The sequence below is a fragment of the Antrostomus carolinensis genome, unplaced genomic scaffold (genome assembly GCF_000700745.2).
Source record: "Antrostomus carolinensis isolate BGI_N321 unplaced genomic scaffold, ASM70074v2 scaffold260, whole genome shotgun sequence".
NCBI classification, from domain to species: Eukaryota; Metazoa; Chordata; class Aves; order Caprimulgiformes; family Caprimulgidae; genus Antrostomus; species Antrostomus carolinensis.
This window is the reverse complement of record NW_010286227.1, coordinates 48,517-75,294: the sequence shown is the minus strand read 5'-3', so window position 1 is coordinate 75,294 and position 26,778 is coordinate 48,517. Positions and strand designations below refer to the sequence as shown.

The following is a 26,778-nucleotide window of genomic DNA, read 5'->3' as shown; positions in this document are numbered from 1 at the left end:
TACCATAAAATGGTACATCCGAGAGCTACACCTGTCAGAGCTGCTCTGTACTTGTAGAAATAGACACCTGCCCTCTCTTTCTTCATGCTGCACTTGGTAACTACGATACCCAATAGGAATTCTGTCCTTATTTCTCCCAATCCTGGAAGTTTACCTTAGATGCTGTTAAAGTGCATCCATTCACATAGATTGTCTAGGCAGTTGACATTGTTTGCTTTACAGCAGTACTGCTATTCCTCTCTTCCCCCCCCCTTCTGAAGGCATTTTCAGTTTCGTGCAGATCACTTGATAAACTCCTGGCAAGCCAAGAAGAACGCTCTGAAGCTGAAATGTAAAGGGCTGACTCAGTGACTGCAATAGCAGAATCTTTGTTGCAGTAACAGAAAATGGAACCATCTGCTACTGCATATTGTTAAAATACACAGATGATGCCAGGGAGAGAGCGTCTGGGGCAGAACTCCCTGAAGTTTGGGAGGGAACAAGGTGCATCTCCACAAGAGCAGGTAGAATCACTGTGGGCCCTTAAGAAAACAGATGACTTCAGCGTGTGGATTTGGCACAGTGACAAACTAAATCGTTGGGATGCAGCTCATCAGGCACAAGCGGTGCCAGCAGTTGGACTGGGATGGGAAAACCTCTCCAGCCCCATAAACGATGGTGTGATCCTACATGTCTGTTTTACCTTGCTTTAGATTCCTAACATACCACAGGCTCAGAGAGGAGACAGAGCACAGAAGCACTCTGCCTCCTTCCCTGTCAGGTACGGCCTATTCTCAGCCAAGGAGGCAACACAAAACAAGCCCAAAAAGAACCAAACCCGTGTAAGCATCTCTGGCAGATGCTTCTGTAACACCATGGTGTGGCAAACAGCTCATCTCCCTGATCTAAAATGAACACATATAATGAATTCAGTGTTGGGTCTTCAATTATAAAAAACTTGCTATACGTTCCCACACACATATCTTGACACCTCCCATTTCACTCATCCCCACCAACAGCCCTTGAACTAATTTCCATAGATTTTAACGTAACATCTCTAAATTGCTGTTGGTAAAAAGGTGCTAATGCAGAGGAAGGAGCAGTTATCACTCTAATAAAGATAAGAGAAAAAGCCCATCCTCAATCATCTATGTAAATAATCCTCCTTGGAAGAAAATCTCCAGCTAATCCATGAACAGTGAGGTGACAGAGGGTACCTCCTGAATGAGCAATAACAGATGTTACAGTTACATTTCCAAACTAATTCTGAATTGCTTCCAGCAAGGTGATGCTTATTTGACATTAGACAATAATAATAGCTTTTAAAAGTAATCTTACATAATGTAGCCATCTTGAGTTTTAGCAGTTACTCATTCACAGCCAGCAGGAGCTCCCATGGGGTTTGTTCTGTGACCCAACGAGGACTTTGAGAAGAAGCTTCACTGCAGCTCATAACAGTTCAACTTTTTAGGACTTTCAGCCTCCTCAACACTCACATTCAGCAATAGAGTAAGCTAATACCACTACATGGCACTCTTCCTGACAATCATTATCCATGGCTAGTTCAGCATTGCAGCACCTCAAATCCTGCCCTTTTAACAAGAAACTACTCCACAGTCTCAGCAGACCCCCCCTCACCTGCTGGGACAAGAGAAGAGCTACAGGTCTTCCCTGGTAGTACTCCACCATTCAGTTCAACCTTCTAGAAAGCTACACTAAATACCTTAATACCATAGATTTGGCATAGAAACTTCACGTAGCATCCACTAGATCTAGCTGGTCAAATAACAGGTTTGTTCTCCCCAAATAATTTCTCCATGAAGTCTGTTCTGCCTCCATCACTGCAATAAGGGCTATACCTCTTTGAGCAAGATTTTGCTGCTCAGCTTTGAACCTTAGGCTCCTAATAAACTCCCCAACTCCTGCATTGCTGTAGGATTTAGTCAAGAAAATATAATTCATCAGATCAGCAACACTTACCTTCTCAATGAGATACTCCCAATTCCCTCCTCCAGTGCTTACTGCTTCTGCTTTTTTTTTTTCAAATTATTTTTTTTTTTTCTTTCTTTATACACCCACTTTAATTTCCTCCTCTGCTATCCACACCCACACCAGGTGCATGAAATGCAGTAAGTCCCACCTGCAAGCTTTTTACACAGATTAGGTGGTAGTGGTAATACTTTAAAAAGTCCTTTATAGGTCTCCCATTCTGGGACTGGCTAAGTCAAAAGTTTTAAGTCAGGAACTGTTTTAATGTGATTTATTTTTTTTTTAAGATGCTTGAATATCCTGAATGAGAAAAAGACTATTTTGATAGCTACAGTCCAAGCACATAAAGCAGTTCATGTTTAATTTAAAATCTTGGTTTGGATTTACCAGGAATATTTGTTGAAGTTTAATATTAAAATAAACCTAAGAATATTTTTTAATGATTATCTGCTTTTGATTTATTACTATGTAAACACTTTCAAATATTTTACAGAAAAAATATGAGTAATGCAAACTTAATCTTGGATGGAAGTACAACTATTTATATTTAAAAAAAAGGAACCATGATTTGAAAATAAACATCTGACACTTTCACAAGTGATTTTTTTTTTCTTCTCTGTTCATTTGAAAACAGATCTCTTAGTGCATATATTATCATGATTTTTTTCAGCTGTGCTGCATATTTTTAAAATAATGTTGCTTAGGGTCTGTTCTTTACTCCCATAAGGGCTACATATGTTGCTTCTATGAGAATTGGGTCTTCCTATGGCTTTTCAAAGGATTTACTACTTGAGTATACGTTCAATCTTTTAGAAAATGTCTCAAAATAAGAATAGAAGGCTGCAATTTTTCATTCTAAAAACATGTTTGGAATTATGTACTGCTACTTAGTGTCGGCCACCAAGCAATTGTGAACTGTTTGTATTTAGCAGATGTTTTTAGACAGTGAAGTAGGATGGTTCCACAGAAGTGAGATACAACGTGCTGATTGTCATAAGGCATGGAACATGAAAGAGGAAGGTCTTGATCCTGTCTAGCTGGTAGATATTTTGCTGTTAATTTTACAGAACACAGGAGCAGATCATAAGGCTCTGTTTTATAATTAAATAATAAATAATTAAATAAAATTTTAAAAAATAATAAATAAAAAAATACCAGTTGCTACTTAATAAGATGATTGCAAAAATGCTTTCAATTTTTTAATTTCCCTGCAAAGGAAAATTAATTTTCAATAAAATCTAGCTATTTCTGTGCTATCTGTAGTAAGTGAGTGCTTGCCCCATTCACTGTGTAGCTCATTATCAGGTTAGCAAGCACTGTTGTATATTGTAGGCATCCAGTCAGTAGCAGCAAAATGCAGGAACACATATTACAAATAATAAAGAAGACTTTCAAAATATATGAGTATTTTAAAAAATTTTATTTCATTTGTAATGAAACAACTGAGTTCTGCTCAAATTTATACAATCAGTGAAATAATCCTATAAAATGATTTTTCTAGGACGTTACAAGGCACATAAATTATATAAACATAGAAAAGTAGCCAAAATAATGAACTAAGCCCCCATATGCCTTTAGGTATTTTAGAGGTGTGTGAATGATTTACAAGAGTGTGAATCACTCTACTGACAGGGTAATGAATATTTCACATTTGGCATGACCAACGAAATTAAAATTAAGAGGAAGGAAAAGCTCAGGTTCAAGAACAGTGTAGTGTTTTGTGACCCAGGAGGGACTAGTGTCTTCTGAAGTTCCTCCTTGGGTCAAAGGGCTGGGCATCTTTCACTGCTTCCCTTCGTGGGTTGCAGCACATCACCCCACTCGTACAACCGACCATCTCTATTGTCTGACAGAGGAAGAGGCAACATTTCAGCTTCCCCAGGCTTCTATATTGGGCGACTTTGTAAAAACCAGGAAGGATCTCCATCTCCATACAGATCTGACACTTTGCATTGTCTTTAGCTTTAAAAAGTAGAAGGTTTGGGGGGTTTTTTTCCATGGGCTTTTTTTTTTTTGAAGTAATCACTTTGGGAAGTTGTTTGGCATGCAGTAAGTCTTTATAGTCTACTGGTTAACAAAATCTTGCAACCCATAAAAATAGTGAATTTTTTATTTTATTTCAAGAGGCATTACCAAATAATTTCCACAAATATTCATTTTCCACCTGCATATATATTTTTTCAACTAGCCTAACAGTCAAGGATTCAATGTAATAAGATTTTCATACAAATGTATTGTATTATGTATTTTCTTCCATTAACAGGATCCACTTCTTTATGTAACTCTAAGTATACATTCACATATTAAAGAGTAATAATTTGGCTAAAAATATATGTCTATTTCTTATCTGATTGTAGTAATTAGCCTATCAAGGGTAATTTGCTATAAAAGGTACAGTACTAGAAATAAATAGTTCTACAATTCAGAGATCTTCAACATGGGTTGCCATTTCCAGTCTGTCTTAAATTTTCCAAAGTCCTTTTAAAGCATAAACTAAATTTACTAAACTTGAGAAAATAATTTGGACCTACGTACATAGAGTCCCAATCACATGAGGAGTTTATTTCACTTAATCTCCTTCTTGGTTTTGTAATGGGCAGAAACAACCAGATAATTGTCTGGATTCATGTCCCTGAGGGTTGGAGACTTGCTCTGGATTGGAGAAGTTTTCCCATCCACTCGGGAGATCTGCAACATTCGGCACGGGTCATGCTTCAATAAGTAACCTGCAAAAGTCTCCCATCCTCCTCCAACACGAACCATCACATGTTTGTTGTGCAGCATCTGAAATGACATACACAGAAAAAAAAAACCACAAAAACTTTTGAGAGGGAACCATTCATGGAGAAATCACAATTTTTTTTCTACTGGAAAAAGCATGGAAAGCTGTAAAACTGTCTCAAATTTTAAAATCAGGGTAAGTTTATAAGGAATCAAAATTTCATTTGCAGGTGAAATCTTGTTTGAAAGTTTTCACTTAAAACATTTTTTCAAGGAAATTCTTGTTTCTGCTTTTTGGTTTTTATGTGAAACACAGTGGGAAGTCAATTCAGCTTTACAGATACTGAAAAATAAAGTTACTTCTGATCCATCCCAGTGAGAGCACACTCAAGTACTCTTTGGTTCATTAAAATCTTCACCAATCACACTTTTTCATCTCAAGCTTTGTATCTTAGTTTCCAGACTTCATTTTGAACTGACAATGGTACGATCAGCCTTCAGCAGTATGAGATTTGAATCAAGTCTTTAGTCTGGACAATATATCATCAAAGCAGCAAATGGCTTTTACATTAAGTTTGAAAACTGCAGTTCAAATGGTCACAGGCTTGAAGCAGCAGAGTGTGCACAATTCTATTTAGCACCTTTCTCTTTGAATGCCTAAAAAAAAAACATTTGAGAAATGCCCTAAAAACTTTTCACATCAAAACATTTTAAGCCCAGCTTTGGTCCACACATCCAAACATGTGCTGCTGCTCTGGGAAGGAGTTAACTGTTGCTGAATTTCAGCTTCCACATATCATCACAAGGGGGTTCACGTTCCAAGAGCAGTTAGGATCTGGACTTTTGATTAAGAGTTAGGAATGGAAAGTTAGCAAAAAGTATATTTGGTTCAATTTCCCTTAGGGACTACTGTGCAGACAAATAAAACCTACTGCTGGTATGTTATTTCCTGATGCTCAGGTTAAATGCACATCTTCTGTCTTTCCCCTATTTTTTTCTTTCTCTCTGTATTATTATACTATTAGAAAATTCACTGAATCCCTGCTTTCTATAGAAACTGGGTTTTCCTGCATGCCAAGTATAGTCATTGTTCATGCTGTGCTGTGCCTCAAAAGCACCATTTTATTCCTCTGGCCATTTTTTGATGTTAGTTAACACCAGCACAAACCCAGAATAATTCTGCTAGCTTCAGAATTGCTCCAGGTTCACAGGATTTCTCACCAAGATAAAGGATTTCTCACCAGGAGGAAAAAAACCAAACAAAACAAAACAAAAAAACCTCACTCTACTTTCTAACCAAAAAAGCAGTTTCCTCCCAAACATACTTCAGCTGAAGATGAAACTTTGGAGATTTTTTTTATGATCCACCCAATTCAGCTTTTCATTGCATGAGATCTCTGAGAAAAAGGTGAATTCAATGATAATAGTTTATTAATCAGTTATCACTGTAAATAAATTCATGACATACATGTGTTTTCACACTGCTATTCAGCCAGTTGAAACCGAGAAAACCTTTTCTGTGAAACAAAACCCAACATATGTTTACAATTGCCATAAATCTTCATTATTTCAGTTGTGTCTGAAGCGGGGCTGTCACTAAAGCAGTTCTCTCTAGAATCTGTGTTTAAGTTGAATCTATGGTGAAGCAAACATACGAGAAACCAGATGACCAGACAATAGCATCGCAGAGGGAGAAATCATAGATAGTTTTGGTAAGCATTAAGCCTAAAAACAGTCAATAAAAGCTCAGTGCACTAAGGTGTTGTTGCATAGGAAGGACTTCAGCATCAAAGTGAAATATAGTCTAATGATTCTGGTTTTCACATCAATAAGCTTTATGGCTTATTAAAGAGATATTAAGCTGTATGAAAAAAGAATTAAGCTCATGTAAATGAGCACAGTTTTACTGACTTGGAAAAAATATTCTGTTTTATAGGAACTGAAAATCTGCCCTGATGTTGTTATTCTTCAGATTATATTCTAACTTTCTTCAAGAATATTTCAGGGAGGGGAGGGGAAGTGGCAGGAGGAATTGCACACTATGGATCCCATCCGAGTACTGCAAAAGCCAACGGAAAGAATCCTACTGACTTGAAAGGAACTTGGGCTGGGGTCTGGAAGCCAAACGCAGCAACCTAAAGCAAATCACAGCCTGGAGTTAGTTGGTGTGATTTTAGGCCAACTGCAGAAACAATGTAGGCTACATACTGAGAACAAACTGACTATAAAATCCAAAGGTGTTTGGCAAAATAACGCAGTGCATCGCACCAGGGGCTGTGCAAAGAAAACATCACACTCCAAAAGTGAAACATCAATAAGATTGGGAAAAAAAAACACTGAATACATTTCAATTAATTTTTACTGAATATGAGCCACTTAGACTCATTGTCACCAGTAGATATAACCCTTGTTTCTCGTATCTTAGTATTTAGGGGACCTTCGAGAGGTAGCCAGAACTACACCATGAAATAGGCTTCTAGATCAAGATATTTTCACACTGACCCCAGAGACATCACAGGCCAACACTACGGAAATCCCAACGTTGTTAAGACTTGTCCTCATTACTATGTCAGACCACTACCCACAGCAAGCTGGAAGGCCCCGCCACCATCACTGCAGGCTTTGAGACCTGAGGTGAGGACACACACATGGGACACTCAGACACGGTACCTCCACTTCATGATTTTGTAGCGACCGCAGCTGAAGCCATTTAGGAGTCATTTTGCTCCAGCATGTCTGTACCATTTATGTTGATGATCTACACTCCTGTCTAAAAAAAAAAGCTTTCTCAAATCTCAGTATTTTTCACTAACCACTCTTAATTATGTTGATGATCTACACTCCTGTCTAAAAAATCTCAAATCTCAGTATTATTCACTAACCACTCTTAATAAAAAAAAAAACCTCAGACCTGGAATGGGACCTGGATCTGGGCTGTCAGCCTTCCCCAGCGAGTCTCTGGGCCTGTATCTAGAATATGGTATTGTCAAATAATGACAAATTACTCCACAGGACGTAGCTCATGTGGACATTTTAATGGAGTAGGACACCTCTTCCATGCAAGAGTCTGTGATCTCTCTCAGCATCTTCCTAGTTGCGACCTGAAGAACTGACGTTAGGAGAGAACTTGCAGCCTGTGGCTGTTTGTGTGGCTGACAGAGGGTAATGTCTTCTTGGAATTTGGTGTGCATATCCACATGGAAGAAGAAGAAGTATTATTTGGGGACTTAAGACATTATCACTTCAGAGAACAAGGCTTGTGTCATCAAGCATCAAAATTTTATTTTTGCTGCAAGCCACAATTACAGCTGTTAAAAATGCCATGTTAGCAGAGATTATGCAGCTTCATCTCCAGAGTTCATAGTAAAATTTATAGCAGAATCCTGCAGTACCATCAGATTTAAACATCAGTCGGGTTAGATTCAAATACATTCCTGTTTTAAAAAGTTTAGAGCCACTTTAGCATGTATTTTATAAAAGGCATTACTGCTGCTACATACTTAGAGTTCACCCTCATGGACACAAGAGATTGTAGGAGCAATTCCCAAGAGGATAGGGAAGAAAACCACCTTCCAGCTGGAAAGCTAGAAATCTTCCATCCAACTACTCATTTTCTTGGCTTTCATTCTCCTTTTGTCATTGAATTTGTGTGTGTTGTCATCTTAGCGAAAAGTTTAAGTCTAATAAAACATAAAGCTTATTTTAGACTTTTAAGAACTCGCTTATGTGCCTAAGTGCACATCTGAGGAATTCAAATTAAACCGCAACTCTGCAAATCTGAAAAATTGCAAATTATGTAGCCAATTCCAGATATTAATTATTCATCCACACTGAAGTAATCTACTTACAGTATATTAATGTGAGTTTTGGCAGGCAACAGTATATTAGTCTCTTCCAACCTGAATTAGCCTATGAACAGATTGTATTAAGAAAAAAAAATAAAATTTCCCCACCTGAAAACCAAGAAAAATGCACTCCTCATTTTAACTTCTCATCCCTCATTAGGTCACATTTTGCCTAGCTCCCCCTTGATATAGAATTGTACAAAACTGGTTTGGATTATATCTATTAATTTTAAAAAGTTCCAAGTGATGCAACTTGTATCATTCCAGTCATTACATATGGATTTGTTTAGGGACCTCCTCCAAGTTCCTGTCATTCTAGAACCCCAATAAAGGAGCCTGCACTTCCCTCTCTGCAGACGCCATGCTAATGACATGGAAAACAGACAGCTCGCTGGATTAACATCTCCCTCTCATTTTCAGGGATTTATATGTAGTAAATCACACTAAATGAATCTCACTTAGCTGGAAAAAGCAATATAAAAAAGCTCAGCTTGAAAAAAAGATGTCAAGAGCGTACACTAACTGCTTGTCACAATATTTCTAGCTGTGCTAGAGTTGGGTTTTATAATTAACACACTGAATTATAAAGAATTTTATTTTAACATTATATCTTGGGCTGTACCAAACACATTAACAGGTATCCACTCCGTTTACTGAAACAATCTCTTACATTATGTTGTACAAACAAAGAACGAGACAGAATAATACTTTATGAATTATAAGCTTCATTGGTTCAAGTCTATATTCCCAAACTAAATCAAGTGCAAACATTCCTGATTTTAGAGTAAATATTAATGGTGTAAAACAAACCAGAATGGAGGCATTAATCAGAATCCCTAAATCTCCATTTTTGGTTAGAATAACCTTTATTGCTTTGTGTCAAGTGATATTTCTCACTGAACGAGGAGCTCAGTTTTCATATAGAACCTAATAAAGTTCCCAACCGCTTCAGCAACACCCCCATACTTATATTCTCCATGTCTGTTGACTGACATACAGGCTGGGGGGACTGAAAGAAGTATTGGCTTAAATAGGTGATACAAAAAATGCTGATACACTGAAGGCTGATATATTTTCCAGGGTAGGCAGCCCTAGAGGCTCACACCAATACACCTTTCAAAGCACATACAGTCCAGGCTTTACACTAAATATTGATCAGAAGCCTCCTATAATTCATCGAGTCATTTTTTCAAAGTTTGTTTCAGATCAAAAGAACAAGCAGACTTTGTGTATGCAAATACAAAGGGCATCTAAAGAATTATTTGCACATGTAAATACCCAAAAGGCAATTTAAACATGAGAAGTATGAAACAGAAAATGGCAGGTACAAGTATCTCCTTTTCTGCTTTCCAAAATTTGGCTGTCGCTTCACTCAGTCAAACAAAATTCATCAAAGATGACTATTGACTTATCTCTCTGCAGACAGGAATTTCATTTAGGAGGTCAGCCACAGTAAAGACAGTAGTTTTAATCTTATCCTTATCTCTTTTGAAGTTAAAAATCTAGTAAATGAGGCTTTCTGCAAAAATGAGCTGAGTACTAATTTTCATACATCCTCCTAGGTAAGAACTGTTATTATAATTAGAATACTAAACATAACAGAGGGAATGTTAGTGCTCCAGTATGTTATATATAGTGACACCTTTAAGAGAAACATTACCTTTCACTGCATATATATATATATACACACACACACACACATATATATATGTGGCAAGATCTCTGAACTCTGTCTGGTGCCCAAAGGCATCATCACACAACAAATAAGAATTTAGGGTACAAGGACATTTTTGTACCATTTGCCATATTCAACTCCAAACTGCTTCAGACACGCACATCAGACACACATTAATAGTGAGGGGGTTTTTTGTCAGCAGTAAGAATGAGGTATTAGTATTAATTAATAATGTCCTCTATCGCAGATACTGTTGTACCTTCAAAGACTAAATCTTTAAAAAAAAAAAAAAAAGCCACCTGTCTTCAAATAAGTTAAAACATAATGAGAGACTCATAAGGTTTCGTGGGCAATCAACAGACACCTTTAACAACTGCCATTCTATGAAGGGAAATTTTTTTTATTTTTAATTATAACTGTGTTTTCATTAAATCATTTTCCCTACCTAGACTTTTCTCAGTTTTCTGTTATGTTGAGCCTCAAAAACAATGTAGAAATTCTTCAAGATTTGTTAAGTGAGAACAGCTGATAGTATTCTTATACAATCTAATATTATATACTATAATTTATTATTGCAATATAATATTATTGAAGTATAGTATTAAATTAAGTATTACCTCTTATTTCACACTTAAATCTATTAAAAGATTTTGCAATAAAGTAGAAATGGAAATGTTCAAATATATAAATAAAGATCCATTCTCCAAATTTTGTAATCCTACTCAGTAACAGATACACTTTTATCTCCAGTTCCTTCTCCAAAATTAGTAGGACTTTGTATCTGTTTCCACTTGTCCTTGAAAAAAAGCCAAAAATTCCAATAAGAAAAAAAAAGTTTAACATCAATGAGATTGATGCTCCTCTCTGAACATGGGAAATTTTTTTAATTTTTTTTTTTAAGGATTAAACTATGAATTAATACATTGAAAACTTGGCACAGAGTGTAGTGAGTTTGGGTAGACAGTGCGTGGAGATTTCCTTACTTCTACTTTGCTTATTTAAATCTGACCTGAAATTTAATTCTTTGTGGCTTTTTTAAAATGGCTGGTGGTCTCAGAGCCAAGAGCCAGTGCCCAGTTGTAAATCACATTGTCTTTTTGATGATGTTAATGAAAAGATCAGACATTTGGCTAGCCTGAACTCTTCTTCCTCAAAATGATGCTGCCAGTTTAGGCCTTGGCCAGTCTGACTGAGGAATTTTTAGAAGCCAGAGTTGTATCTGATTTTTGTTCTTCAATACTATGTAGTAAACGTGGCCACTACAGTTATTATTTGACTGTGTTTTTTATGTATCCTCCCTTGCTCACGGGGATTTCTGTGATAGTCGAAGTTGACTTCTTAAGATTGTTTGGCACCAACATGAAAATGTCAATCTTTAAGTGGCAAAGGGTGAGGTGTTTGAAATATGATGAAACTTTATTACTTTGCCACAAAACCAGAAGGCTCACTAAGAATACTTACAGCATAATGCTTGTAAGCTTCAACATACTTAGACATTGATATGAAAATGATCCACGTGAGGTATGTAAGTTAACTCCCGGTCTCCTAGCAGATTAACTAACATATGCACCAAAAGGTCTCAGAGGAAACATCATGAAATCTAGTAAAACTGAATGAGACCAGTTACACAACATTTTCATTAAGTGACTGATCCAGTTCCTACTGCAGTCAACAGGAACGTAGCCAATTCTCAAAATGTATTTTGGGTCATGTTTTTCTGAAATCTGCATCTGACCCTTTTGCTGAAATAAGTATTTTTTTTTTATTATTATTTTCTGAAAAAGCCCCAAGGATAAGGGCTTTAAAACCATATCCACAATGTCCTTTGTTAATTAAATCCACTCCTTACAAAGCAGCTCTCATTCTCCTTTTCATCTCACAGATATTTCTATGAAAAGATGCATAACAACATCTTTTTTACTTCACTAAATCACACTGCGGAGAGCTCTCTTCATTTAGAATATGAAGTGAACTGCTTTCACCCAACTCATCCTTACTTAATTGATCAGTCATTTTATTTGCATGTTGATTTCTCCTTTTTCTCAACTGTCCGTTCTGCAACTGCTTCCTCTTGCAAAAAATGCTCCTTTTGTGTGTGAAAAATGTGAAAAACTTAAGCAAAAGGAGTGCAACTAAAGCTGACCTGAAATGAGAACACCTTTGCCTCTCGGGATTCAGTTTCTTTTCAAACCTTCTTTATTCAATTTACAAGTTCCTGCTAGAGGATCTTTAGACCTCATTTGAGATTTCCACCTCACAACTTTTCAGTTTCTTTTTCCAATACTTACCCAAGTTGTTAAACTACCTTATCAGTCAAAACTCTTTCTTTATAGTGCTTATGAAACACTGTTATAAAATGTCACATTTTCAGCACAGGGCTGATCATGCAACTGGGAACTGAAGACATCTTTTTTTTTCCTGCTGAAGACAGAGAGGCACAAAAATAAGTGTCTAATGATTTGACTGAAATCAGACTGCTGTAGCTCAAAACCCAAGGCTTCATATATTAACATACCTTGTCGGTATGAACTATATTACCTGGACACGCACTGAATAAAGTTAAAATGCTCTAATACTAATTAAGTGACATACAATTCATACATGTTTGTAAATTCACTCTAACAGGAAGGCAAGTGGAACTTTTATAAACCTTTAAAAATCTGTGGAGAGTGTGAACAAGTATATCAAATCTCTGCCTTTCACCCTTACATAGAGCTAAATCCTGCTCGTCTGTTATTGCATACGCAGGAGGCAAATCCTTCTCACCAAGCATTACAGCAATATGAAATAAAAACAAAAATTCAGTGAGATTTAGTCACATCTCAGCAAACTAGCACGTAGTCGAGTTAGAAACCCAATACCAAGGGGAAGGAGTTTATAAATTCTTCCTAGAGCTTTCCCCTAGTTGAGGTACATATGTGGAAAAGTTGAGATGGCTTCTTAGTTACATCCTGGCTTATAACAAAGAGCTGCACAAAGTGAGCAGTTTATAAAGGTCTGAAAGAAGCCAGGAAGTATATATTTGAGCATCAAGACACAGGGTATTTAAGAAAACAGAATGAATAGGATGCTAGATGACAAAAGCCTCATCCAATCCAAGGGAAATAACGGAGGATAACTAGAACCATGACCTCCATTTAAAGTAGTCGAAGAACAGGCAAATGGCATGTTTACACGGGTACCAGGCATGATGTGCCAGAAGATTTTTTCCATTTGATATTTCAGCAGAAGATCATATTAGAACTGCACACAGCCTCCCAAAAGGGGCAACAGCAATTGCTGAAAATAATGCTCCTGTAAATGTAATCTAACAGAATACACAGGAACAATGAAGAGCAGCAATTATGGATTTATCAGAAATACTGGAACAGCAGGGCGGTGACAGAACAGGAGAGAAGAAAACAGTGTTTCCCAGGGTGTGGGGGTGAGTGAGGTGATAATAAACAGGTGACCCAGAAATGTCCACTGAAATGTTAGAGATAGCCAAGGGAAAGGTAGTTTCTTTTTGACAGGCATCTAACAGTAAGCAAGAATCAAGCAGCGCATTGACACCCTGAATTGATGTGAGACATGGAATATTAAAGGATGGAGAAGGAGATCTCAGGGCAACTAACAGTAATTACTGAAACCATTGAAAGACAATTTAAAGACTCAAAGTACAAACCAAAAGTGACTGATAACATTGTCCCATGAGTTATGGGATCTAGCATAGAGATGATTTTTAGTTGACTCTCAGTCATGTGAAAAGATTGTAGAGAATCTTATAGGAATCGGGTAGGAATAAAGAAACGTCTATTTGCACAGTGAAGTGAATGGAAAGATCTCATTCAGCCTGAGGCATTGAGGAACAATCAGTTGATTAGTGTAGAGGTCTCAGCTTGAGGAATAGCACTTTTGCAGTCGTTCTACCATTACAGATACTTAGAACCTGTGAAATAACATCTAGCCTTCCACAAAATAAACAAACAAGTGAGAAAACTGGAATTTTTCCCCTTTCACATTGCAAAAATGCATCCTCCTCTATCTGTTCTTGGCAAAAGATGAAGTGAGTACGCTTGCTATAATGGCATAAACCACTAATGCACGTGGATGGAAACTAATGAAGAAAATTGCCCTTTTCACTGCTTCAACTCTGGATTGAATGCACGTGCAGGGAGCCAGCCTCATTTGCAAAGCGCTAGATTGTAACAGAACAGGAGTTCAGCCACTTTTCATATGCCTGAAATAGTCAAGAATTGGCTTAGAGGGTGAAACTACAGCCACGTCAATCCTGCATGGCATAGTCATGGTCAACAGCCTATTGACCTCTGGAGGTTAAGGGAAAGGTAAAGTTCCATAAAACTTCTACAAAGGGAAAGTACTGGGGAAGGTCAAATTGAAGGTTTATCTGTAGCACAAATGTTGCACTTAATGAAACTGAAGTCTTTACTTCTGTTTTCAGAATACAGGAGACTCATTAGAATAATTACTCAAAGTATTCCTGCTTAACTAACTGAAATCAAGGTACGTCTTTGGATGTGCACGATATAAATAAGATGAGAGTCTGGACATTTGGGATTCGCACTCTTGATTAAACTTTCCCTCAAATCTTTACTGTTAGTTTCTGTCTGACACAATTTTATAAAATTTGGGAACAACACATGTCTAATTAACACTAGACTTTGGTTGTTGTTTCAAAAAAGCATCCTGTGTAGGCAAGCACTTTGTGTGCGAGAAATGACTCAGATGCAGACAGAAGTAAACACACTTGTTTATTCATCAAGAGACAAGTGAAGGCTTTTATTTCTTGGATAAGAGGGAATAGTCAAGGAAAATTAATTAAATGTGATAGTCATGTTCAGAATGGCATTTGTAGGTAAAGAGACTGCATTTCCAAGCACTTTGGGTGAGACTATGCATCTGGTTGACTATGAAGGCAATGAGGGTGACCGTTTGTTGTTGCTTCTCCTCCAGACATTGATGTGGGGACCAGTCACAAAGCAGAGCTATTGCCTATCACAACCTAAATGTGGGATATTTAAGAGAAATCTAGCTGATTCTAGCTACAGCACTGACTCATAAGAAATAATTTATGCAACGCTCAGCAGAAGAGATGATATAGCAAACAGATTAGATAGAGAAAAAGAAGTCAGGTAGAGTTTTATGAGGTTAAGTGAAAGAGAAAGCATAAACTGGCAAATGCTGTCTCTGCACAGAGACATGGAAAACCAGATGTACTAAGATCAAATAATAGGAGGGAGGGAAGATTGCCTTTCAGAAAAATCATTTCAAAAACACAAGCATAAGGCTGCCAAAATAAATCTATGAGTGATTGCTTAGAAAGAAGAAAAAGGCTCTACTCTTACCTTTGAATTTAAAAAAAAAATTAATAAATTAGTTTTCTTAATTATATATAGCTAATGTTCCTATTAGTATTTTGAGCCTTGTAGTCTCTCTTTAAAAAAAAAATAGTTAAGGGGACAATTCTGTCTTGCTTTCTAAATTTAAGTAAGTTTTCATCCCTCAAGGCATACCACTGAAATCATATATTTGAGCAGTGAGATACTACTCAGAACGAGGTAGATAGGCAAAATCTAATGAGAAATAAAAATATGAGTTCCACTTACAAACAATGCACAAATTTAAAATGGAAACCTAAGTACAAAATGAATTAATTGCACCCAGACTATCAAGATTCTCCTAATTTACATTCCTTTAAGGACATGAAGTCACTTACAGAGCGTATTCACACACAGAGTGATCATCCATCTAGATTTTGCCACTGAATTCAGCGAATCTAGGATTTCACCATGCAAATGTGAGTGGGTTGCATGTGAACACGCTCCTGTTAGAGCATTGCAGAAGTACATGAAAATGTTCTTTTGAACCCTAAAGTGCCATCTGTTTTCTAGCTATTTTCTCAAGATTCACTCTGTCTCTCCTAATTTCCTGAATAACAGCCTCAAAACAGTCAAATAAAAGAAAATAGTTCCCACAACCAAATTAAAAAACCCACCTTCATCTACAGAATTCTTCTCACTGCCTGCCTATGGATGTGATGTACATATGATAGGTGACACAGCCATGTTATAAGTTTGGCACAGATTGATTTATCACAAGCATCTAACTGCAGCAACCTGGACACCTGTACTCTGCCTACATTTGTTTGGGGTTTTTTTTAACATTTCAAATTGCTTCAAGCAGTTACTTTCAAGTGTACGCAACATTAATGCAGAAGCTGGAGTTCAAATATTTAATGTGCTTCCTTATTTTCTTCCAGTTGAAATTATGATGTGTTAAAAAAACCCAACATGCATAATTTTTTACCTCGATTGAAATAAAGATGCTGTCAGCTCCCTTAGTGGTACAAATAACGATCCATAAAATTTAAAATTATGTTTAAGGTATTTTCATTTACTCAACATTCAAAATGCATTTCAGTTGAGACAGATATGGTAATGTCCTCAAGTTTAATGTGTTAAGTCTAAAGTCACAATACTTGGGAAGAAAAAACCCAAATAGCAAACCCCAACATTAAAGCACAACCCCAACAATTGGTGCTTTTAAACATTTTTCTTAGATGACTTTCTGAGTTTCTAAGAACCTCAGATCCAATCATGTCAATGAGATATGATGGATCAAGAACTGGACGTGCAAATTAACCGTTATTCTGGTTTGTATGAGTCACCTCTCCATGACCTTGAGAAATTAATTCCATGAACACACTCTTTTTTCTTTAACTACCCTTCAACTTTGCCTACTGTGATCATCTGAAAACCTAAACAGACTCAGCTTTTAGTGTGAGTTTTACAATGTCTAACAGGAGAGACATGATCTTGCTTAGGTCTTGGAGACTTCATTACAGAATAAAACCAGAACATATAATGTAAATAAAGTTACAAAACAGAACTACCCCATTTTCTTATATTACAAACCAAAGATTTGCAAAAATATCACTACTCTGTCCTATCCTTTAAACAAACCGACGTACAATTTATTCAAATTCCCAAATTTCAGGATTTTTTTCACAGTTGGATCTGGTACCAACCATTGTATTTTCAGCCCTTTTTAGTGAAACAGCTACTTCACACTGCTGTGCATGCCATGCTACAAACATAACATTACTTAAAATAGAAAATGTTGTTGCCTGGAGTTACAAAAAGCCATGCAGAGGATGAAGTCACTTTTAGGATAGTGTAATGTCTTACTGAGTCACAAGATCAAACACCTAGTCAGCAACATGAAGGTATGATAGCATCAGCTATCACTTACATGAAGAAAAAATGATGACAAAGTATGTGATCACACACATCTGTTCATTAATGAGTCTCTCAAGGGCATCACTCTTATATGTTTCTGATAAATAATTAAAAAATGGCATGCCTAGAGTCATCACAATACAATTCAATTGCTTGGCATGGCTTATGCAAAACAAAAACAAGAATACAACCAAATCCACAAAAGACATCAGGATTGTAATTACAAAGAAAATCACAAGGAGGCAGACGAACACCACAATCCATTGAATGCATGAGGGAAAAAAGGAACATAAAAGGATGCTCAGGACAAGTAAAGATCTCACAAAGAATAGTTAGAACTTTTTCACTTGCTTGTGTAATGAAAACTAATGGAAACTAAAAATTTCGGGACACGAACAGATTACAAGAAATGGAATGCCATGTATTTTATGTTTGCAAATTTATCTTTGTGAAGAACTAAAAAGATATTGGACACTTCAGAGATCTTCTGCACTGATCAGCATAACCAGTACCTTGACTTTAGATAATTTCCTGCAGTCTGTGAGCTCATTTGGTATTAGTACCCTCCTTATTTGGTTTGACACTGTCCAGTAAGTGAAGGGAAAAAAAATAGCTTGAGGTGTTTTATAGACTGGAGAAAGGAGGCTTGCACAATGGCAACGTGCTGTATACCTTAGCTTTGAGAGAGAGACCACAAAGACTGTATGCTCCCAGGATGGAACAGGAAAGATCATTTCTATTTGATCACTGGAAGCAGAGGAAAGTCTTGTCTCTGGGTTTCAGCCAGAACACAGAGCCGTTGTTTCGAGCACGGATACCTGAAAGGGTAGGCATGTCCCTATTTTCAATTTCCATTCAGGCTTACCTTTAGTTTGAAGAGAGCTTTGAAAAAAAGATTACTTCTCTCTTCCTGTATCCACCCAAATATTTGATTTCCACAAGCTGAATTCTGTCACAAGTAACAATCACCACAAAAGAATGGTTATACTGAACTCGAAGCTGATGGCAACAGCTCCTGCTGTGTTTGGGCTTAGGCATCCACCACAAAAACCTTGCTGCTGTACCAAGGGAAGTTCTCACAATCATGAAGTCCATTGCTGCATCTAGCAGCATCTGCCTATTGCCTTGAATCTGTGCTATACTGAGATGACAATGTCTTTGGAATTTACATACGAAGTTATTTCATTACATCTTTTTTCCAGGAAAGCAACAAAAGCACTCAAATAAAAAGCCCTACGAAGCACTCTGCTGTGAGGGCCCCAACAAAGGAATGCCTGCAAGATTTGTATTTTCTGGACATTCTCAGAATAACCTGCACATTTTCAGGTGCAGAAGTTGCCTAGAATTTTTTTTTTTTTTTTAATGGAAAGTTCAATAATGCCTTTATTATTCAGGCTTTTTACCTCTTCATGACATTAGTTTCAGGACTGGCAGAGTGCTGGGGTGTCTGATCCAACCCATAGGAGTAAATAATATATAATGACTACAATACCTTTTCACTTCCTCAAATTTATGAGAGATGTAGGTTTAATTATAAGCTCTAAGACATACTTTTTGCATGACCTTCAGCAAGTAAATATACTGTAATTCTATACTTCAGGTCTCTAGGCTGGGCATAATAAGACTTATTTTTTCCATTTCTTCTGCGTACTGCTTTGCTGGCTATTCAAAGATAGGATCTTTGAATATATGAGGATAAAATATTAGAAAGTCTAGTTTCTAATAAAATTATTAGAAGTATAATTTCTAATAAAATTATTAGAAAGTCTAGTTTCTAATAACTGATGTAAACCAGTCAGAGGGTAGCTATGGTTGAAATTAAAAGCAGTTTTTAAGACTAACTCATGCATTATCACAACTCCTCACCGAACGCTTGCAGACAAAATTGCTCTGTGCTTATAATTATCTTGCTGCCTACACGTGCCCAAAGATGCAGCAACTATAATGCACAATTTCAGTGTACACTGAGCTCCTATTTCACTATGACTGCAGCTTATTAAAAAAAAAAAAAATCAAATAAATACAAAAACCAACACCAGCACGATGCATTGCAATGATGATAGTTATGAAGCTTAATTAAAGTGAGAAATCTAAAACTGGGGAAGCCCCAGCCACGTGACTACACTGGCTTGAGGAGATCATGTGCCAAAGCTCAGAAATGATTCAAGAGGAGCTGTAATATGCTTAAAATCCATTTATTCCTGTGCCAAAGGACTAATGTTCTTTTAAAAAGCTTTTAAAAGCAATACAATATACCAGCCAGACATAAAGCCATTTGTCCTTGGTTGCTTAGTGATTCTAGAATAGAGATATAAAGAAATTCATTGGGCCTTTATTCTGACTAATTCAAAAGGTTACATGTTATTGTCTAGTCTTATCATTAAATATATTTAACAATACGGTCTGTTAGAAAGACACTATTCCTTTATCCTATTCTCTACGAAAAAGACTCATTAAAATGTGGCTACATTGAGCATATTGCTTACAAAATCTCTCCTAATAGCAACAGGAATCAGAAAATACCACTGAGTTATATTTATGATGTTTAAGGGTGGGTTATATTTCAATAATTTAATCTATCCATTTTTCTTCCTTCTTTCCTCTACAGGATGGGTTTGTTTTTTTTTTTCCTTCATTTCCCACACCCATAAGCTTTAGGGAAATCTGCTCTCTGCATTATACATGATAGAAAATTAAAACCTGCCAAAGAATGGAAGCACAAAGGAACAAGTACAGAAATGGAGAAGGATGCAAGTCTTCTCTTTACAAGTACCTCACGGCAATCCAGTACTCCAGAATTGCAAGGAGGAGAAAACAGGGAAGTGTTCTCACCTGTCTCCCAGCCCTCTGGTATTCTGAGGCCAGAATATTCCTCAAATAGGTGCAATATAATTTTAGTTCCAGTGCAGTAGGGACTATTGCTTAATATCTACCTTAAGGTAAACGACTGCATGTGAACACTTGTTGGGGAGTAGCTGATGTGCTACTAACTCACACTCTGAGAGTAACTTGGTTAATTTGCCCAAAAATCTAAGTAGCATAATAGAGATGTAAACTAATTCCCTATATACTGAAACTAATCTTCTAGTCTGACTCTCTTCCAAAATATTCCGGATCATGGAGTGAAGACTTGGCCTCTAATTGCTTCCCCCCATGGTGTAGTGTAGCAGGAGCTGTAATCCCATCTCCTCCCACTCATGTTCTCTCTGGTAGGAATGTTTTCACCACTCCAGACTCCACCTCCTTCCCTTGATGAGTTGCAGGAGAGCACCAAATTGCATTGAGCACCTTACTCCCTCACTACTTATTGTAAGCAGTAAGGAAGCCTGAGCTCCAGATCAATGACACTCCTGTCTCATCCAGGCTATGTCATGTATATAGAGAAGGGTACATGGACAGAAGGACAAATAATGGACAGAATAGTTAAGAAGACAAAAATCCTTTTTTTTTTTTTTCGGGAGAGGAGGGGGGGATGTTTATACAGTTCCACCTCTTCAGCTCCATTCAACTATGTGTCCTTTTTCTCTCTTTACAATGCCCTCCTAGATTCATAAACTCTCTAGGCAGAGCATGGTCAGGTAAAAATCATGAGCTGACCAACATTTAAGATGAAAGGTCATGATATGCATGCGTCTATCTTCTCTATTTTTTCTCATGTATCTGGTGAACAGGTAGTAGTTAACAATTGATATTTAACAATACTTAATTTTACTGAATACACTCATTCTAACAGCTATTTTTTATTAATTTAAGTCCAGGTTTATATGGGCTTTTTCACTTGTGGAGCAGTTACTTTTGAAAAATACATCATTTGTATATTTTATTTCATTTCACTCTTTTTCACACTATTGCTCCAATTTGCCTTCACATACATAGTAGAGCGTAAAAACAATCAATTTTTATATTCATGTAAATGAGAATTAAATAACACAATAAGGGAATAAACATTATTTAAGAAAGTTAAGATCCCAAGAAGTAAGTACGCTGCCAGCGCTATCCTGCACTATAACTGCTTTCATTGTCCTGTCACTGGAAGTGGCACAGCTATAGTTTTTATGGGAAAATTATCTCAGAGAACAATATTTTGGTTACTAGCACCTATAGCAGAGATAAAGGGCTTATAATAAAGATATTAGTGAGTTGCTAATATTCAGATAACATTCCCGCAACAACCACTGACTGATTTTATTCACAAGAACTGTGAGGATTCTCTAAGATACTTCAGAAAAACCTGTGCAAAGCACAAATAGCCCACGATACTGGTTGTCTGCCTATAGTGTGCTTCAGATCCCTTCTACTCTGTGATTCTTAGTTACGCTGGAAACTTTAGTCCATGTGCTTTTAGATAAGATCTAATAGACAAAGAACACACAAGTCTCAAGATTGGTTTTCCACACGCTTATATATGAACAGTTCAGGGCAACACCAAAATGATGAAAACAGTCACAGATGTTCGAAGTAAGATGCAGAGATCTGGAAACTGCCTCCTACCTCCAGCCCCTGTTTTTTAAATCAACACAGCTACATGCATAACCAAGAAAATTACATTTGGAAAGTATCTAGAGACAGATTATTTATCAGATCTTGCTTGAATTAAGACTAGATATTATTCTTTTAAATGAACAGCCCTGAAATAAACTTATTTAACTTCATGGGTTTCATTAAAATGTCTTCTAATTTACACTGGGGTAATGACTGGAGAAGGAGGGTAGCATAATTTCAATAATGTTTACACTTCAGCTTAATTTCCTTTAAATAGTACAAAGCATCCTCTCAAAGTTTTCAAAATTATGTCAGTGTGAGTCTATGGGGTATGATGTTACAATGTTGGAATGAAATGATGTCACTGCAAATCTATGAAAGCAACATTGTAAGTAATGAACCAAAGCTATACTAATGTGTTAAAAATTTGTGAAAACAATCTGAATGGAATAAATGACTTTGAATAAAATTAATAAGATATTACTGTCCAGAAATTATTTATCTGAGACTTCAATCATCAGTCTTGACTATAGATCCAAATATATATAGAGAGCCAAATCTAGTCAAGTGCAATCTGTACTATATTACCTGAATTCAGATCCACCATAGTTCAGGTGACTGCAGCTTGCATGGAAGCCTTTGGGCCAAATTTAATCAGAGTATAAATAATACTGCAAATTATATACCAGATAAAACACCTGGAGAAGATTGCAAATGGTTGGAGAATTTAAACTAGCATGTTAAGTGGACATGTGAAAGCAGAAAATCCACATCTTCTCACTCTCCTAGCTTCTAAAAACAGTAACGGAAATGAAATCAGAGGTGACTTAATTGCATTGATGAGGGTAGCATAAGCACAAATTAACATATGACGACATGGCTGCACGATATTTCACTATTACCAACTGTTCTTGCTCCATCTTCTTCCTTTCTTTCTGGGATCAGATTAGCACTCGCAGTCATCTTGAATCAAATTTCCAATGCATTTGAACCTAAAATGAGTTTACTCTGAAATTACAGTGCCATAGAGAAATGAAGGATCTGCATTTCAACTTACAAAATGTATGAATTTTACATATTGAAGTTGACTATTTAATTTCACATACATAACTACTTTGTCACAGTCATTACACCCATTTTTGGGCCTCCTTACCAGCACCCCATTACACCATTACTCCATCAATGCTGAATGTACTTGAACATACAAATTACAGTTATTTCAGTTCTCAGGAACATTAACAAATCTTTCTAATGATCTAAACTGTACACATATGGATCATCTGAGTTTGGGGTTCTTTTAATTAGGGATTTCTTTTAAAACAGTTCACCCCAACGTGAAATTCACCTGAAATCACAGGCTCATCTAGTTTGATGTCTAATGTTGATTTTTTAATTGTTTTGACACAAGACAATACATTTTACACACAAATGAAACTGCCAAGATTTACCAGTTTGGTAAATTTGGGTGATAAAAGAGAAAATACTGACGTTTTTGTTCTCCTTAGCTCTACTTTGACAGCACATCTGATATTAACTTCGTGCCTAATCCTCACTTTTCCATGGGACAGATCCAGGAAAAAATCATGGTAATACTATCACTTTTGTTCTGCAGAATTCCAAGTTTATCTTTGGAATGTGTTCCAGGACAGTTTACTGTACTGCACTTTCATGACACTCGTGAGTGGCTGACCAGGTGCCAAGCCCTGAAATCCATTTAAGTGCTGTGAGTGCTACCAAAAAAAAAAAAAAAAAAAGGCAAAAAAAAAAAAAGCTACTTCCTTGCTGTGGAAGTCAAGACAAAGAACCGATGGGGTCAAGGGAAGAAGAAATTGGACTTAAACAGTGCACAGATTTTTCATGTGGTGCTCTTTTTCTTTGGGATATTTAATAATTTTTGGACTCTGATAACTCTCTTGACACAGGAATGAATTATTTAAAGTTAGTATTAGTAATTTAGTTCAGTTTTGATAGTTGCCAGCTGTAACCTGACGGCACTTAGATTTAGTCACATGGAAATCCCCTGTTGTATATATTCTAATATGTTGGATCTCTCTGCACTCATCAGTTTTATATCTTTCCGCAAATACCAGAAGAAAGATCTTTTTAGGTTCTGGCAAAGACCTTGGAATGGGAAAATGTACTAGTTGCCAAAAAGGCACTGATTACTGTAACAGAGTAGCCTGGAGTTTCTATCCTTTTCCTTTTAATATGTAAACTTGTTTCTGATTTAGAACTGACTCTCCTGGCAAAGGTGTTTTCCTCAGTGCTAGTTGTGTATAGCTGGGCTATATGTGACGCTGTTGTCTTAGAGTACACAAACCAGTTGTCACTTACTTGGAAGCACAAATAAATTTTATACCATTTAGTCCTACATTACAGGAGACAGAGTGGGTACACACGATAAGGACAGAAAGAGTACTTCTATTGCATGTATGCTTTTTAATGATGATTTCAATAGCAGAAACTGTGGAAAAGTCCTCAAAAAAAAAAAGTCTTTCTAACAAAAAGAACTACCTTTAGAAAAACCCAGTATGCAAGGATCAAGTATGCAAGGATACTTGCACACTTCAATACTTCTTCCTTAGATTTCACTTCCTTCGGAGAAGTGTTTTTTCTTTACTGTCAGTGTAACAGATTTTCCCTTGATAATGCTCCAATAGAGAATTTAATTAAAGTTTACAAGATGACCTTGCACAATAATGTAGCACAGTTCTCCCTTTTAATCTACCCTGGATGTCTAACAAACACCCAAAGAATATTTAAATATTTTAAAAGTCATATTGACATGAAGGAGAGAAATAAATAAAAATAAAAATGTGGAGTTTCACAGATTGCTGTTCAAGGTGGGATTTGGCAGGGTGAGATGATACCAAGAACAGGAGGCTACACTCAGGTCACTCAGTGCATTTAGGTAGCCAGCTTGTGTGTAGAAGTAGGTCAGCTAGCCTGAACCTGCTTGAAGCCATAGGCATTTTGTGGAGCAGTTAGGGCAGTAAGCATGCCTTTAGGATAGGTCAAGAGCTATTTCTCAGAAGGAAAATATCTAAGCCTGGGAGATTGGAGGAACAACTACAAACCAACAGCAAACATTGCAGAAGGAGTGGTGAATTTTAACCACCAAGAAGAGACAGGAGAGTATTTCTAGATTTCCATGGATTTATCTACTCATCCTGTATCTTACGAAGTTCACAACTGGCTCTATTGACTTTGCTACCACCAAAGCACAGCGCGGAATAGAAACAGAACCACTCAGCTGACACGGGAATTATACTGGAATTATACTGGGGGCACATCTAAGCATGCACATGGTAAGTGAAGCTGCAGCCTGACATGCAATTCCAGTGTCTGCCCTATGCTTTGATCTGAAGTGCAGCCTTTGTTCAGCAAATCAAGCTATCAGCTGGATCCTACTGCTCTTTGATGTATTTTGAGCTGACATCACATCAATTTTAGTCATAGGACTATGGTTTCACTGATGAAAGTGTGGCACGTGTGTGTTTGTACGCACCCATGTGTAGGTGTGCACACACCCTCCCCTCACATAAAATATACGAAGTACACTGTGGCCAGGTAATATGGTGTATAAAGCAGATGAGAATTCCTAAATACAAACATATGTATTTGGGGGGTACGTCAACTGGTTCATAAAATATTTTCATAACATTTTTTTCCATTTCTGTATTATGACTATTCTGAAGAATCATGTGTTGTAAAACAAAGTTTCTTCAGGCTGGAATATTTATTAAGCTAGTGTTAGCTTTCATTCTAGAAGGACTTTCCTTTTAAAGTATTTTTTGTTATTAGGCTAATCTTGAAAGTGGAAACTAATTGTGAGGATAAGACTGTTGGATTTAACTTATTACATCGCTATAGATAACCCCAAGCAGTAGCCCTAGACAGAGACAAAGAGATCTCCCCTTTAGACTAGCACTGCTAATGCCAAGCATCAGCTCTGAAAAATTCTTCTCATATTATTTTCTGCTCAAAATACCTCCTAAGCAGGTCCTATGAATTTTTAGCAGCCAAGAAACATGAATTAATTCCTCTTGTGAAAATGATAGTGTAAAAACAATGATTTCTATCTTCACGTCAACATCATCCTTCATCATCAGTATAGTCTTATTTTTGTATAGGATTCTTTACACCACTATTAGCAAAATGGGGATATTATATAACAATTCCTGAAGTATTAAATGGCAATGTATTAATATTCACTACAATCTGCAAAAAATTACTTGATGGCTTTAAGCCAAATGCAGCCAGACTCTTGGCTTTATAGAAGAATTAATTGATCAACCTCTTATACAGATAGAGATACATTGCCAGACCTGGATCCAATACTTGATCTGCACGTTTCCTGCAGCAAAGACTTCATACCTCAGGTGCTTTATTACACAGTATAAAGCTTTGAGCTTGAAGACATCTCATCTGGTTTAACCCTCAGGCCAGCTTTTTGGACAAAATTGAAACCACAGTAGAGAAAAGAAAGAGGAGTTAAAAAAAGCAGTATCACCAGCCTAGGCAGTATGTTAAGGAGATTTTGCAATGCTTTTCACTAGCTGAAAGAAGGGATCTGGACGCTTAGCACATTTTACAAAAGGTCTTTTCCCTACTGTTCTACACATACTCAGGTACTCCTAACCCACTGGCAACTCACTTATCCTTATGAGCTTTTTTATACTAATGGAATTTTCTGAAGCACTGAGAACCAACTTAACTCCATAAGGAGAATTTTTTTTTTCCATTTTTCTATTGTTTTTCCTTAGTTGGAAAATGTTTTCTACAATTAGGCCAGTAAGACAGTAACTCTAAGCAAATTATCTACATTATACCTGAATCTGTAAGATGA

At 36.7% G+C, this 26,778-nt stretch overlaps 1 protein-coding gene across 1 annotated transcript in view; it reads right to left on the bottom strand.

Annotated features, from left to right (window-relative positions):
* Positions 1 to 4,533: 4,533 nt before the first annotated feature.
* The window catches only part of GAS2 (growth arrest specific 2), a gene marked incomplete at its 5' end in the record, with an annotated part of 65,224 nt that continues 42,979 nt past the window's right edge, over positions 4,534 to 26,778 (bottom strand). The window contains one exon of the mRNA XM_010163516.2: positions 4,534 to 4,752. Coding sequence (XP_010161818.2) covers positions 4,534 to 4,752 — 219 coding nt within the window. The remainder of the gene's footprint in view (positions 4,753 to 26,778) is intronic.